Source organism: Talpa occidentalis, unplaced genomic scaffold, assembly GCF_014898055.3.
Source record: "Talpa occidentalis isolate TD23 unplaced genomic scaffold, MPIMG_talOcc4v2.1 talOcc4.10, whole genome shotgun sequence".
NCBI classification, from domain to species: domain Eukaryota; kingdom Metazoa; phylum Chordata; class Mammalia; order Eulipotyphla; family Talpidae; genus Talpa; species Talpa occidentalis.
The window spans coordinates 36,197,088-36,212,314 of record NW_023600993.1 but is presented as its reverse complement, the minus strand read 5'-3'; the positions used below and the strand labels follow the sequence as shown (position 1 = coordinate 36,212,314).

At 50.7% G+C, this 15,227-nt stretch overlaps 1 protein-coding gene across 1 annotated transcript; it reads left to right on the top strand.

Moving 5' to 3' along the window:
* Positions 1-703: 703 nt before the first annotated feature.
* On the top strand, positions 704-8,579 carry RRP9 (ribosomal RNA processing 9, U3 small nucleolar RNA binding protein). Its single transcript, XM_037529998.2, has 15 exons — positions 704-844; positions 1,129-1,211; positions 4,220-4,329; positions 4,698-4,765; positions 4,844-4,885; positions 5,137-5,263; positions 5,875-5,999; positions 6,081-6,173; positions 6,558-6,658; positions 6,744-6,878; positions 6,978-7,040; positions 7,259-7,404; positions 7,494-7,573; positions 8,230-8,303; positions 8,409-8,579. Exons 1-15 carry the CDS (start codon positions 752-754, stop codon positions 8,500-8,502), a joined length of 1,434 nt encoding a protein of 477 aa, XP_037385895.1. The 5' UTR covers positions 704-751; the 3' UTR covers positions 8,503-8,579.
* The last annotated feature ends 6,648 nt before the right edge of the window (positions 8,580-15,227 follow it).

Sequence of the window (15,227 nt, the reverse complement as noted above, 5' to 3'; positions counted from 1 at the left end):
CGCGGGGGGGGGGGGGGGGGGTTGGGGGGAGGGAGGGGGGAGTGACAGGGGGGTGTGCAGGGAGGGGTGTGTAGGATTCTAGTCGATGAGTCAGAGGCTGGGGCAGGCGGAGGCCAGTGGCCTGTCCCATGGTTGGGTGGACACTTAATTGGGACACAGCCAAAGCCGAGGGGACTGATGTGTCCCTAGTGCTGCTCGTCTGGCCTGGGCATACAGTCCGCGTCCACTGGATGCATAATGACCCTGGGAGTGAGCGCGGGCACTACCTCCCTCTCTCTGGGATGCCTGGATCCCCGCCCCCCTCCCCCGTTATCAAGCGCCAGGCTGGTTCACCCTACCCCGCCCCTGACGGGGAGGAGTCATGCTCTGAACACACAACCCCGTATCTCTGACGCCCTCTAGTGTCCATGGTGCAAACGCACAGGGAAGGTACTTCTAGCCCGACTCCTCCCTAGACGCACGCTAGCCGCAGAGCGCACGCGCCTCAGTCGTGGCCGGAAGCGCGGGGAAGAGACTCTTCCTGGAGGCTGGCGCGGGAGCCTATAGGACTTCTAGGGGGCGTGGCCACAGGCGCTTATCCTATGGTTGCTCGAGGGCGTGACCGAGACTACTGAGCGGCCCAATGCAGCTGCGGGAGGCGGGGCCCGCCGAACGCTGAGAGCCTATCAGAGCGCCGAGTCTTGCCAGACCGCCCGGTTGTAGCCGCCACGTGAGTTCCTCGGCCGCTGCTGTGACACACACGGCCGGCAGAATGTCGGGGGCACCTGCGGCTCGGAAGCGGGGCAAGATGAACTCAGGGGCCGGGGCCAGTGGTGGTGCCGGAGCCAGTAAGCGGCGGCGAAAGGTGAGAATGGCTGTTTTGCGGGCAGGGGTCATTTGCGTTACCGGGACCACCGTTATCCCCTCCTCGGGGCTCCGGCGCCCGTCCCCACGCCGGCCTTCTCCCGGGTCCGCAGCCGGGGTCAGCTTCGTCCCTCTCACCTCGGGCCGAGGCCTGGGAAGCCTTGTTTTTGAGCCGGGGCCAACTCCTCTCCCCTTCCCGGGGTTCTCGAGAGACCGAAAGGGCCTCTTGGTCAGTGCCGGCGTGGTGGAGACACCTTACCAAAGAAAAGATCATGTAATTCCCAGGCCGACTCTGCTGGGGACAGGGGCAAGTCCAAAGGAGGCGGCAAGATGAATGAGGAGATCTCCAGCGACTCTGAGACTGAGAGGTGAGCTCTTCGTTTCTACCTAGTGAAAGGGAACGCGGAGCCTTTGGGGTGTGGAAGACTGAGTGGGGGCAGAGTTGGGCTAATAATCCAGGACTCTTGGCTCCCAATCATGACACCTTTTTCCAGTTTCTGACCCTAAGAAGTACTTTCTCCCGTGCAGGGTCTCTGAGCAGAACCTCACCCCCCGTGGGAGATAATGAGACCTCCCTGACTCATGGTGGGTAGCTGAACACAGGCTGAACTCACTGGCAAGGAGGTGGTGGAGAGATACAAGAAATGCTGCTCATTCTTCATTCTGTGTTTCCACATTTTCACCATTACCTGACTCAGTATATGCCAGGCACTGGCTTCCCTGTGGAGAGTATAGAGATGAGCAGGCAGGTGAGGGAAGAAATGTATTGTAGTGGGATGGGTATCTTAAAACTCTGTTCTCCCAATAGAAGGGGGAACATTTAAGTAGTGTCTGGTGAGATGAGGAAGAGTCCCTCATGGAGATAGGGAAGGCATTCAGAGAAAAATCTGGGGTGTAAATGTGCCAGAATAGAAGATGGAAAAGATGGAATGGCACATTGTGAAGGAGGGCCTGAATACCTTCTTCATTCTGAGGTGACAGAGGAGGTGGGGCATGTCGCAGGGCTTCAAAGAGGGTGAACAAGGTATCAGGCCTTACCCTATGGAGTGGAAACTTGCATATTAGGAGCTCCTAGTGTCTTCCTTAAGAGTTAGTTTTAGGAATTCTGCTTCCGAAATTGAGTATGTGTTGACCGGAACCTGCCTGTAGAAAGACTTAATGTATTTTTCTTAATCCTAAGCTGCTCTGGGTGTGTGTGTGTAGCCAGGCTCTTTGTTAAGAGTACTTGAACTATAGAGTTCAAGTACTTGAACTCTAGAGAGTACTGAGGTGATGAATCTCTGTGTACCCACCTCTTCTGTTAAGAACTAGACCATTTGCAGAAATTTAGAAGTCCCAACTGCTGCTTTTGACTTGAGTTAGTAATTTCTTTGGTTTCCTTCCTTTTCTCCCCCATATTTTCATTTAGGTAGAGTTTACATACAGCAGCACTCATCTTTTTTAGTGTACAGTTCTGTGAATACTGATCAGTGCAAACAGTTGTGTAGCTACCACCTCATAGAAGGTTTTTATCACTCTCCAAAATTCTTCCCTCCTCCTCTGTAGTCAGTTCCTCTCTCTTTCCCCAGTTCCTGATAACCACTTTCCCTAAGGTTTTGCTTTTTCCAGAATGTTATATGAGTAGAATCACACAGTGTACACTTCCCATGATTTTCTTTAGAGTTCTGTCTCCTGTGTGTGAATCCCTGAACAATAAATTGATTAGCTTGTATAAACTGAGTAGAAAGTGGGAGCTTGGCTATGTAAGGGAAGGGGAGCACCACTCTCTTGGCTAAAGGCTTGTTGAGTACCAAGTAGTCTCTGGGGGGTTGGTTTGGCCATGGCTTCCTTGAGAATTTTCAAGGTCCCTTCTGGGAAAGTTGTGGGCAAGGTCATGAATGAATCCTGGGAGAGAGTTGGGACACCTGAGAGGCAGGCATGTCACAAGAAGGAATGTATGAGGGCCTCCCTGGTGACACAGGGGTTAAAGTCTAGCTCTATCAAGTGATCACCAGCCACTGCAGCATGAATTCGATCCTCGGCCAGGGAGCTAACCCACATGGCGCAGCAGACCTCTCCTGTCTCACCCACTGCTCCCCTTGGCAATGTATTTCAGTAGATCCACCTGTTCTGCTCCCCACTCTATCTCTGGTGAATCCTCTCACCCCCACCCCCACCTCTGGCCTACACCCCAGTTCTTTTATGTATAAATAACTAAAAATAAATCTTAAAGAAGAAGAAGGAATGTATGAGCTGGATTCTGAGATCCTGTGACCTACTCTAGCTCCTAGGAACAAGTCATAGTAGAACTTGTCTTGAGTGAAGTAAATGTTCTCAGCTGGTCCAAGGATTGGGCTGTAGAGGGGAAAGCTGGACTGTCATCTGCAAAGGTCAAGCCAAGGCCAGTTCCTGCTGCACCCAGAATCTCCATCCTTCAGGTAAAGGATGGGTGATGATAGTCCCAATATGTCTGCCTCTCCAGTCCTTGGATTGGATCCATTTGCTGCTTCCTCATATCTGGGGTGGTTGTCCTGCAATCTACCTTTTTTGCCTCCATATTGGAGCTCTGCCCCATCTCCCATGCTTTTGTCATTCTTTTTTTCTTTCTTTTTTTTTTTTTATAAGATTTATTTATTTATGCATACAAGAGCTGGGGTACAGGCCAGAGGTGTGGGAGGTGAGAGGATTCACCAGAGACAGAGTGGGGAACAGAACAGGCAGATCAACCGAAGAACACCACTGAGGCGAGTAGCGGGCGAGACAGGAGAGGTCTGCTGCGCCATGTGGGTTGTTCCCTGGCTGGCTGGGGATTGAACTCGTGCTGCAGTGGCTGCAGACAGCTTCATGGTTGCATCTTAACCTGTTGTGCCACCAGGGAGGCCCTGCTTTTGTCATTCTTAGTTTACCCTCCTGTTTGGGAGCACATCCCCCTTCCTTAAAGGAGAAAAGATCCTTTCTGCGGTACCTTCTACATCTGACAGTATCTTCATTGATGTTGATGGTTTGACTAGCTTGGCATTCCAGGGATTAGCACTTTCCTTGAGAATTTCGTGTGTGGCTCCTTTGTGGTCCTCCTCTCAGTGTTCCTGCTGAGATATGTGAAGCTATTTTGATTCCTGACCCTGCGTGAATTTTCTTGGAAGCCTATAGACCCTTCTCTTTCCAAGAATTTTCACAATGATCTCTTTGGATTTGGGGTCTGTTTTCACCCTTACGTAGGGCACTGTTTGGGGCCTGTTATATTTGGTAAGTCACGTCCCTGGGTTTTCTGTATGTGTAATCATTGGCTGTGAGACGGATAGCATGGGGGGTGGTTAAGTGGCAGAGGGGGATAGTGAGGAGGCACAGTCCTAATGACTGGAGGAGTCCTTCAAACCCAGCTACCTCCTGCCCACAGCCTAGCTCCTAGGAGGACTGAGGAAGAGGAGGACGAGGAGCTGGAGGAGACTGCACAGGAGAAGAAGCTGCGCTTGGCCAAGCTCTACCTTGAGCAGCTCAGGCAGCAAGGTGAGCCTGTGGGTTGGGCAAGGGAGGGCTGGGGCCTGTGCCTAAGCCTGCCTGCCGCTGCTGCTGCAGCCCCAGCCACCTGATGGGTGACTGACACAGGTACCTAGAGGGCAGCCAGGGGTGCTGATGCTGATACCCTGTGGGAGGGACAGGCCAGACCTTCAAGGGGCTTTAGAATAATCTGATAAGTAAAGACAGGGGTGGGCAGAAGGAAACCATCCAACCCTCTGCCAGAGGCAACCTGAACTTCCTGTGGGGCCCAACCCAAGTATTTGGGGCCCAGGCCTGAGGTGGTAGGGATGGGGGGAATGGGAAAGGAAAAGAGGAGTCTTGACCTCAGTTTTCTTGGTTTGGTCTGTTTTACACAGAGGAGGAAAAGGCTGAGGCTCGAGAATTTGAGGAGGACCAGGTGGCTGGGCGCCTCAAGGAGGATGTGGTAAGTGGGGAGGAGGTGTAAGGAGGAGGGGTGGGGCGGGTCTTTTCCTGGGATCTCACCCCTTTCTTCTCCATGCAGCTGGAACAGAGGGGAAGGCTCCAGAAGACAGTGGCAAAGGAGGTGAGTGGACAGGCACTTTGGTATAAAATTGGAGGGAATTGGGTTGGTAGGTAGACAGCCCAGTTGGGGACCCAGCTGGCAGGGTGTTTCCTCTGGAACATGGTAGGCACTTGGGCAGACAGGGTCAGATAAAGGTTTGGTCTTTGCTGCCCTGTATCAGTTTCCTTCTGACCAGGGGGGAAAGGATGCAAGTATGTGTGGAGGGATGCCTTTGCGTTCCTAGTTGCAATGATTTCGCCCTGCCTGCCCAGATCCAGGCTCCAGCCCCGTCCGACATTCGAATCTTACGGGGTCACCAGCTCCCCATCACATGTTTGGTCATCACCCCTGATGACTCAGCCATCTTTTCTGCCGCCAAAGACTGCACCATTATTAAGTGTGAGTGAGTGCCCGCGTTGGGGGGCTGGGGGGAGGCATTGCAGCCCTCTGGGGTCTCCTGGGAGGGCTGGCCTTGGTGGGAGGTGGTCATCAGGGCAATGGAAGCCTAGTGGGGGAAGCTTCTGGAGGCAGGTTTGCTCCCAAGGTGGGTGACCAGGTGTGGGGCTCATGAGCTCCCTGTCAACACTCGTTGGAGACAGTTGCTCACCGGTGGAATGATGATTTAATGGGAAGGGAGCTGAAGATGGGCACTTGGGCCGGATGTTATGGTGCTGAGGCTCTGCGCAGTCCTGGAACTGAGGTCCTGGTGCTCTGGATTCCCAGCCTTCAACAGCTGAGTGCTGTCCTCATCCACCCTCAGTGTCAGGGAGAAATCACACCATTTGTCCAAAGGACTTTTCTGTCCCTCTGGGCTTCCTGGCTGCCCTTTGGGATGCCTGTCATCACCTAACAGGAGAAGAAACTGAAGTGCTCTGTCCAGGGCTCACGGTGGCTGAGCCAGATTTTCTTACCTGAGTCAGGGCTTTTTCTGTGGCCTCATGCTACCCTTGTGGAGGGGTTCCTGGCCAGCCCTGCTCCCCATTCCAGTAGCCTCTGTCCTTCCCTGGCAGGGAGTGTGGAGAGTGGACGGAAGCTTCATGTGATCCCCCGAGCTAAGAAGGGCGCTGAGGGGCAGCCCCCTGGCCACAGCAGCCATGTCCTCTGCATGGCCATTTCCTCTGACGGCAAGTACCTCGTAAGGCAGGGTTGGCCTTGGGATGGGTGAGAGGCCTGGGGGCACAGTGGGTGCCTGTGGCCATTGTCCTCATCCCTATAGGCTTCTGGCGACCGCAGCAAGCTCATTCTCATCTGGGAGGCCCAGAGCTGCCGGCACCTGTACACCTTCACCGGGCACCGTGACGCCGTATCGGTGAGCTGGGCCTCCTTTGATGGACATTTATCCAGTGCCGAGTGAGCCAGGCTGCTGCTGGACCCTGGAGAATGGGGTGACTGACGCTTAGGCTCCCATTCTCAGGAAAGCTGCACCTTGGTGTAGTGAGTGGCACTATAAAGGACATAAGTGGGGGGAGGGGTGGAGGGAGACTGAGTTCAGCTTGCTCAGGGAGCAGGAAGGCCTCCAAGAAGCCTGCAACTGCTCTAGGGCAGGTGAGTGTACTCCTGGCTCCAGATGTGGCTGCAGAGACCACTCTGGAGGGGAACTGGCTCCCTGTGCCTTGTGGCTTGCTTCCCTGTGGGCCTGACCTCTGTCGTGCCTGCATAGTCCAGGACCCCCTGCCTCTCCATACCCCCGCAGGGGCTGGCGTTCCGCAGAGGCACCCACCAGCTCTACAGCACCTCCCATGACCGCTCTGTGAAGGTGTGGAACGTGGCAGAGAATGCCTATGTCGAGACGCTGTGAGTGTATGGGAAGAGGGTGTGCAGGTGTGTGTGTGTACAAGTTCCTGTGCGATCCCTCTTCTCCCTCTGTCTCCCTGTCCAGCTTCGGGCACCAGGATGCCGTGGCCGCACTGGACGCCCTGAGCAGGGAGTGCTGTGTGACAGCTGGGGGCCGGGATGGGACTGTGCGTGTGTGGAAGATCCCCGAGGAGTCCCAGCTTGTGTTCTATGGCCACCAGTAAGGCAGCCTGCCAGGCCAGATGGGGCTGGTGGGAGTGGTGGGGATGGGGTGGCTGGGTGGGTTGGACCCCTGCTTCCTTGCTGCTCCCTCCTCCAGGGGCTCCATCGACTGCCTTCAGCTCATCAACGAGGAGCACATGGTGTCTGGCGCAGATGATGGGTAAGAGCTGCCTTTTAAACGTCTCCTTCCACTGCTCCCGGGCTTTCCTCATAGAGTCCCCCCCCCCGCAGGGAAGCTGTTGTAACCCTTTCCTAGGTAAGGATACCGCAGAGAGTGTAGGTGACCTCCTCTGAATCCCATGACTAGTATGCACTTGATCCCTTCCCGCTGCGTGGCCTTTCGCCTGGCCCCCTCATGTCTGCACTCCATGTCCACAGCTCTGTGGCCGTGTGGGGCCTCTCCAAGAAGCGGCCACTTGCCCTGCAGCGTGAGGCTCATGGGCTACGGGGGGAGCCAGGCCTGGAGCAACCCTTCTGGGTATCATCAGTGGCAGCCCTGCTCAACACAGACCTGGTGGCCACAGGTGAGTGCCCCGGGCTTTAGAGAGCAGGGGTTTGCAGGGTGGGCTAGTGAGGGGGTCAGGGGACGCTCACCTGTCTCCCTGTCCCACAGGCTCCCACAGCTCCAGTGTGCGGCTCTGGCAGTGTGGAGAGGGCTTCCGGCGGCTTGACCTTCTCTGTGACATCCCCCTGGTGAGGGCGGCTTGAATGCTCAGCAAGTGTTTGCCACACTAGCAAGGACCCTGGTGCTCATGGCCCTTAGAATTTGCTTCATACTGTTCCCTGCCAGAGGGCGCCTCAGAGCTGGGCCAACTGTGACTTCTCTTTATAGTCCCAGATGCTAGCGCGGGACCTGGCAAGGACTCCTTCCTCCTTCCTCTCCATACTTCCCCTCCTCCCCTCCCTGTCCTGGGTGCTGTTCTGGGTATAGGGGCACAAGGCACAGAACAGTGTGGGCAGAGGCATGGAGGCCTGGTGCTGTGATTGTTTCTGCATGATTGGTGCCAGATTGGATGCCAGGCTAGGGCGAGTAGACTTGGGTGACCTAAGGGAAAGTGGCAGGATCTGTCAGTGATGTCTGAGAAAGTGTAGGGCTTGGGTCAACTGTGATGGTCTTGAGGCCTCCGGGTCCTGGGCAACACCTGACACACTTGGCATACACTGTCACCTCAGTCCTCATGGACTCACCTTAAAGCTGTCGCTCACTGCCCCCATCTCACAGATGTGGACCTGAGGGGTAAAGGGCAGACCCTAGGTGGCAGGAGGCAGAGCAGGAATTGAACGCAGGCCTGGGCAGGTGGGGCGAGGGATCTGTTCGCACATCTTACGTTGTCCTTCGCTTTTCTCAGGAGGGCTTTATCAATAGCCTCAAGTTCTCCAGTGCTGGGGACTTCCTGGTGGCGGGTGTAGGCCAAGAGCACAGGTATGAGGCACCCCTTGAGTGGTGAGGGTGGGATGGGGGCTCGGGGGTGGAGGAGCCTGGTGGGGGCTGGGCTGGGCCTCAGCTGCTCCTCTCTCCACCCTGCAGGCTTGGCCGATGGTGGCGGATCAAAGAGGCTCGGAACTCTGTCTGTATCATCCCCCTCCGCAGGGCCCCCAGGTCCCCTGCTGCCGGCTCCTGACAACACTCGTCCCTTTTATTTAAGTACTCCCCAAACTATGCCCTGCCTCCTTTGTATTAAAAACCTTCTTTTTTTGGCCTTGTCTCCTGCAGCTTCTTGGGTAGGAAAGGAGGGGGGATGGCAGGGACAGAGGGTTGGAAAGGTCTGGGGCGGGACAATCACTTAGTTCTGCCACTCTGTTGGTCTGTTGGGGCTTTTTTTTTTATCCTTTTCTAGAGTATTTGGGGACGGGGACCTCAGCTGGCTTCTGCCTTCTGGTCCCTGAGTGTTCTGTCTGACCTCATTTCAGTAGGTCCCCTCTCATTGCTGCAGCTGAGAGGGGGCGGGAGCTGCTGACCCTCCCTTAAGAAGCCACGACCCTCCCTTTGAGGGCTAGTTGCGGGGTCTGAGAACTGAGGCAGCCAAACCTGCAAGTCAGGCTGACCTGCCTCACTGAGGGCGGGGGTTTGTGTGTGGGTTCCTGCTCTGCTTACTGTCTGGGACAAGGCTCCGAGTTGGGAGTAGCTCTACCTTTGGTCCGAGTGACAGCCAGGCCACCAACCTGTCATGGCAGAGATGCCAGCTAAACATATCAAAGGAATTTCATTTCCTGATTTCACCAACTGGATAATTCACTCCTGTTCTGGTGATGCTAGAGAAGGTGGAGAGGTGCAGTTAAGTTTGCGGCAAGTGAGAGGGAGTGTTAAGGACTCTGCTCTTAACCTTCCCCTTAACCTGTTGGATCTAGCAGCTGAACCTCTGGTTGTCAAGGGGCAGTGTGGTCCTCCCCTTTCTGCATCCTCCTGCTTCCATGCACATGAGGCTTCTTCCTCAGATAGACCTGCCCCTGCCTTCACTCTGGGATCAGAGGGGTCAGATTTAGATTCAACTCCTGAAAATCAATCAGAAGATGTTGCTAGCATTTACTCTGTGTCCTGCCTCAAATTAAGCTCATCAATGCCTTAAACCTATACCCCGAATAACTTCGCAGGCAACACTGAAATGCCCCTTAGTGTATGAATCCCTTTCCTGATAGCACATTCCCAGAGGGAAATCAAAATAAAAAAATGCATGCCTTTGGAGTTGAAACTAAAAACAGTTTCTCCTGTGGCTTCTATTCTCAGCCTCAGTCAGCTGGTGTAGTTGGGCTCTTAATCACAATAAAATCCAAAAAATACAACTTCTTAAATATGCGGTTTAGTAGTGATAAGTACATTCACATTGTTGTACAACAGATCTACAGAAACTTTTCATCTTGCAAAACTGGTGCTCTGTAATCATTAAATGACTACCCACTTCGCTGTCCCCTAGCCTCTGCTAGCTACCATTCTACTTTGTTTCTATGGACTTGACTGCTTCAGATAACTTACAGAAGTGGAATCATGTACAGTATTTGTCTCTGGCTTATTTTACTTAGCACAGTGTTCTCAAGAGTCATCCCTGTAGCATGTGACAGGGTTCCTTTTGAAGGCTGAATAATATTCCAGTGTATCTACCTCCCTGTCTGCCTTTTTTTTTTTTTTTTAAAGCATTAGGAGCGCTGAACACTGTTTTTTTTTTTTTTTTTTTAATTTTTTATTTATTTATTTTATTTATTTATTTGTACAAGCACTGGGTACAGTCAGAAGCGCGGGAGGGTGAGAGAATTCACCAGAGCCAGAGCAGGGAGCAGAGCGACGAAGTACACTGCTGAGGGGAGCAGTGGGCGGCAGGAGAAGTCTGCGCGCCATGTGGGACCCTCCTCCGGTGGCCGGGGAGCAGCCGGGGATCGAACCGGCGCTGCAGAGGCTGCGGTCAGCTTCGCAACCCAGCACTCAACCGCTGCGCCACCGGGGAGGCCCCTGTCTGTCTTTCTATCTCACATTTTGTCTAACCCCTCATTGGTCAGTGGACATTTGGGTTGATTCTATCTCTTGACTATTTTGAATAATGTTGCTATATACATAAATGTGTTTTCAAATCTTTTGGATATGTATATACATGCTCAATGGGACTGCTGGATCCTGAGTATTTCTATTTTTAATTTTTTTAAGAACTATTTTGCTTAGTGGTTGTCCCATTTTGCAATAGTGTACCAGAGTTCCAGTTTCTCCACATTGTCACCAATACTTGTCATTTCATTTTATTCCATCTTATGTATCTTTTCGGTCATAAACATCCTAATGGGTGTGAGGTGCTATTTCATTAGGATTTTGTTTTTCATTTCTCTAATGATTAGTAATATTGAGCCTCCTTTCATGTGTTTTTGTTCTGTGTGTCTGCTTTGGGGAAATATCTATTCTTTTGCTCACCTTTGACTCATACTTAGTTTTTGTTAAGTTTTGGAAGTTCCCTTTACTTTCTATATAGTTAGCTTTTTTAAGATACTGTGGTTTGCTAATATTTTCTCCCATTCTATGGGTTGCCTTTTTGTTGATAGTCTTGATACACAAAATTTAAAATTTTCCTGAAGTCCTGTTTGTCCATCTTTTCTTTCGTTGCTTGTGCCTTTGGTGTCATCTATAGAGCATTGCCAAATCCAATATCATGAAGTCTTTTTTTTTTTTCTTCTCAGATCTATATAGTTTTGGGTCTTAGCTTTAAGTCTTTGATCCATCTTAAGTTCGTTTTTGTGTGTGGTGTAAGTTAGGGGTCTGGTTTCGTTATTCTGTGTGTGTATATCTAGTTTTGCCAGCACCGTTTGTTGAAGAGATTGTCCTTTTCTCCACTGAGGGTCGCGGCTCCCTTGTTGGAAATCATTTGACCATATATGGAGGCTTTATTTCTGGGCTCTATTCCATGTAGTTCTTGAGCAGCTGCTGCCGTTAGCAAACCTGGTGCTTTCTGGGATCCTTTCCTTCCCCTTTTGCTGTGACCAAAACCTGACAATTTCATGAGGCTGTACCTCCCACCTAGCATCTGAAAGTAGAGCGGGTATTCTCCACACTTCTGCGTCAGTTAGCTGTTGCTGGGTAACAGACTGTCCTAAACTTAGTGACTTAGAACAGTTATTGCTTGGACAACTGATTGATCTGGTCTCAACTGAGCTTATTCATGCTTTGCTGTCAGCCTTGGGTTGGAGACTTTGTTGATCTTTGCTGATCTGATTTTGGTTGGCAGGCCAGTCTAGGACCTCAGCTGGGAAACTGGGCACCTCTCCTATGCATGGTTTCTCTTTCTCTAGCAGGTGAGCCCCTGCTTGTTCGCATGTCTGCACAAGGTTCCAGGAGAGTAGAACTGCAGAAGTCATCAAGAGACCTAGGCTTGGATCTGGCACTTCTATCACATTCTGTTGGCTAAGGTCATTCCCAGGCTAGCCCAGATTCAAGGGAAAGGGGTTCCACCTCTTGATGGGAAGCGCTTCAGTCGTGCTGCGAAAGGTATGGAAACTAGAGGTGTTTCTGCAGTGTACTGTATGTCCTGCTGCTCAGTCCACAGCATCACTTCCCACCAGTCAGAGCTGATCTGTAACTGCATAGAGGAGGATATTACTAGGAGGCAATATCAGACTCACGGTCCAGGAGGAGTCAAGGAGGGAATGACCAGGCTACAGTTTTCTGGTCACCATTAGGAAGCTGGCACAACCAGTGAGTGGCCATTGTCTACTCTTCTCTCCCCCTGCCTGAGAATGGGTCCAGGAGTAAGGTCTAAGCACCTTCCCCACAAATGAAATGAAATAACTTCCTTGTTTCACTCTGGGGGAAGCTCCATCAACCCTGACTCCAAAAGGGGGAGTGAGAATCAGAGAGGTGAAGGCTACATGGCTGGCAACCCACCTCCCCAGGATGAAGCCCTGTGTGTCATCTTTCTGTACTGCTGGGATATACCCTCTGGTGTCAGTGTCAAGGGTGAGGCCACTTCACAGGAATGGTGACATATTACCTGTCTTATGAAATGGACTTCCATTTCTCTTGGAAAACTATCCCTTCTCCATGTAGCATGTGCATCCATCCATCTGTTCAACAAACCTTTACTTAGTTCCTATCATACCCCATGTTCTGAGTCATGGGGATAAAAATAAAATTTTCCTACATTGAAGAAGTTTATACTCTAGAGGACAGATATGTAAACAGACAGACATATTATAGAAATTCATATGATTGGTGTTATGAAGACAAAGCGGAGTAAGAGAATAGTCTGGAGAAGTGACATTGAGTGAGGCCTAAGCAATGGGAAGGCTTTGGAAGAGCCTTGCAGCCCCTGGGATAACCTGTGCACAGGCCTGAAGGCAAGAGAAGCAGGTGGTCAGCATGACTGGAGCAGATAATGGGAAGGTGGGAAGACTTGGAGATGTCAGCAGGGCCAGTTTGGGTGGGATTGGGGTCTTGGGGTTTTATTTAGATGCAATGAAAAGCTGGGAGAAAACAGCAGAAAAGTGGTAAGAACCTAGTCCACACTAAGAAAAACAACTCTGGCTGCCAGACAATGATTAGGGATAGAGGTTTGGGAAAGGAGGGAGGCTGGTTAGGAAGTGACAGTAACAGCAGACCTTAAGGCCAGATCCATCAAAATAGAGCTGCGGGTGTTCACCTCGAAGATGTCAGCTTGCGAGGCCTCTGAGCGGCAGCTGATGGGCGCCCACAACTAGCAACAACCGTGGACTTTAGCCAAGGCCTCTCGCCTTCTCTCTCAGCCAATAAAGTTCAATTTCTGTGTCCTCGGACTACATTCCTAAAACTATATAGACCCTTGGGCCCCAGCACCTCCTCGGTGTCTCATGCCCAGAGAGGTCTTTTCTGGGCACTCTTTACTTGCCTTTTCACTGATCAGTAAACGCTGATTCCTTGCCTGCCCTCACTGGTGTCTGGAGGCTTCTTTTCTATCTTGACCAGAGGGTTTCAAGAGCCCATTTCCCAGCCTGGGAGTGGGATGCCTCAGTCTATCCCTCTGACTCCTGGCAGGTGGAGGAGAGGGCGGCAGCTGGCACACTGCCAGCTTATCTGCCAGTTTTGTGGGGGAGGTTGGAATCGGGCTGAGGAGTCCAGGGCCTGCTCCCTAGTCCAGTGACAGTATTACCAGCAAGCAGAGATGATTTTACTCTTTCATAACCAATTTGGATGTCTTTTATTTCTTTTTCTCACCTAATAGCCCTGGTTAGGACTTGCAGCACCATGTTGGAACAGGGATGGTGAGAGTGGGCATCCTTTTCTTGTCCCCGATCTTAGGGAAAAAGTTTTCAGTTTTTCACTATTGAGGATGACACCAGCTGTGGCCTTGGCATTTATGGCCTTTATTATGTTGGGGTACATTCCCTTCTCTGCTGAATCTATTGAGAGTTTTTTTTTTAATCATGAAAGGATTTTGAATTTTATCAAATGCTTTTTCTGCACCCATTGATGCTGCCATTCACCTCTCCTAAGGGAGTCGTGGGTAATAGTTTGGTGCTTGTATCTTTCTCTCCTTGCCTGTACATTCATACCATATAAAAACTATGTATCTTGATAGTTTTACTTACATCAATGGAATTATAATGATCTCCAAACTTTTCACTTATAAATAGATCTTTTATCCATTTCCTCATCCAATTAATTATTTTTATCTTATTTGGACAATAGAAAAGGTGGATTTATTGAAATACACTGCTAAGAGAAGCAGCAGGTGAGATAGGAGATGGAGGTCTGCTGGCCCAGATTAATTATTTTTTAAACATTTATGTAGTGTTCCATAGTATGAAAGGATTATAAAACATTAAATCCATCCCTGATTTTACTAGTTGGGGATATCCCCAACGACTGACTACCTTTGTGCACCTTTATGTCAACGAGCCAGTAGTTTCTGTGTCTTGGTTTGTAGCCAGCACTTGGGTCATTTCTAACAGCAAAGAAGGGCCAGTACCTCTGTCTTTTCCTTGGAGGAGCTTTATTTTTTTTTTATTTTTTTATTTTTATTTTTATTTTATTTATTTATTTTTTTTATTATTTATTTATTTTTTTTTATAGAGGCATGTTTTATTTATTTGTTTGTTTGTTTTTTGTTTATACATGCACTGGGTACAGTCAGAAGCGCGGGAGGGTGAGAGAATTCACCAGAGCCAGAGTGGGGAGCAGAGCAGGCAGAGGGACCGAAGTACACTGCTGAGGGGAGCAGCGGGCGGCAGGAGAGGTCTGCGCACCATGTGGGACCCTCCTCCGGTGGCCGAGGAGCAGCCGGGGATCGAACCGGCGCCGCAGAGGCCGCGGGCAGCTTCGCAACCCAGCGCTCAACCGCTGCGCCACCAGGGAGGCCCTATTTTTTTTTTAAATAATAAATTTTATTTTTATATTCCCCATACAATTGCAGCCCCCCCATTCTGACCCCAATCCCTCCCCTCCCGCCCCCGCCCCCTAAAAGTGGCTCTGGTTCATAGTTTTTTGTTGATTTTGATTTTCACTTTCTTATAGTTATTCATTTTCCTGGTCCCTTATTTCAGTTTTCTAGATTCCTGTTATGAGTGAGACCATCCGGTATTTTTCTTTTTCTTTTTGGCTTATTTCGCTGAGCATGATCCCTTCCAGCGCCATCCATGTTGCTGCAAATTGCATGAGTTTATCTTTTTTGAATGCTGAGTAATATTCCATGGTATATATGTACCACATCTTCTTGATCCAGTCATCTATTTTTGGGCATTTGGGTTGTTTCCAAAGCTTAGCTATTGTAAACAGTGCTGCTATAAACATAGGAGTGCAGGTGCTCTTTGGAATTGATGTTTCTGTGTCCTTTGGGTAAATACCTAGGAGTGGAATTGCTGGATCATATGGAAGCTCTATGTTTAGTAGGTCCAGAAATCT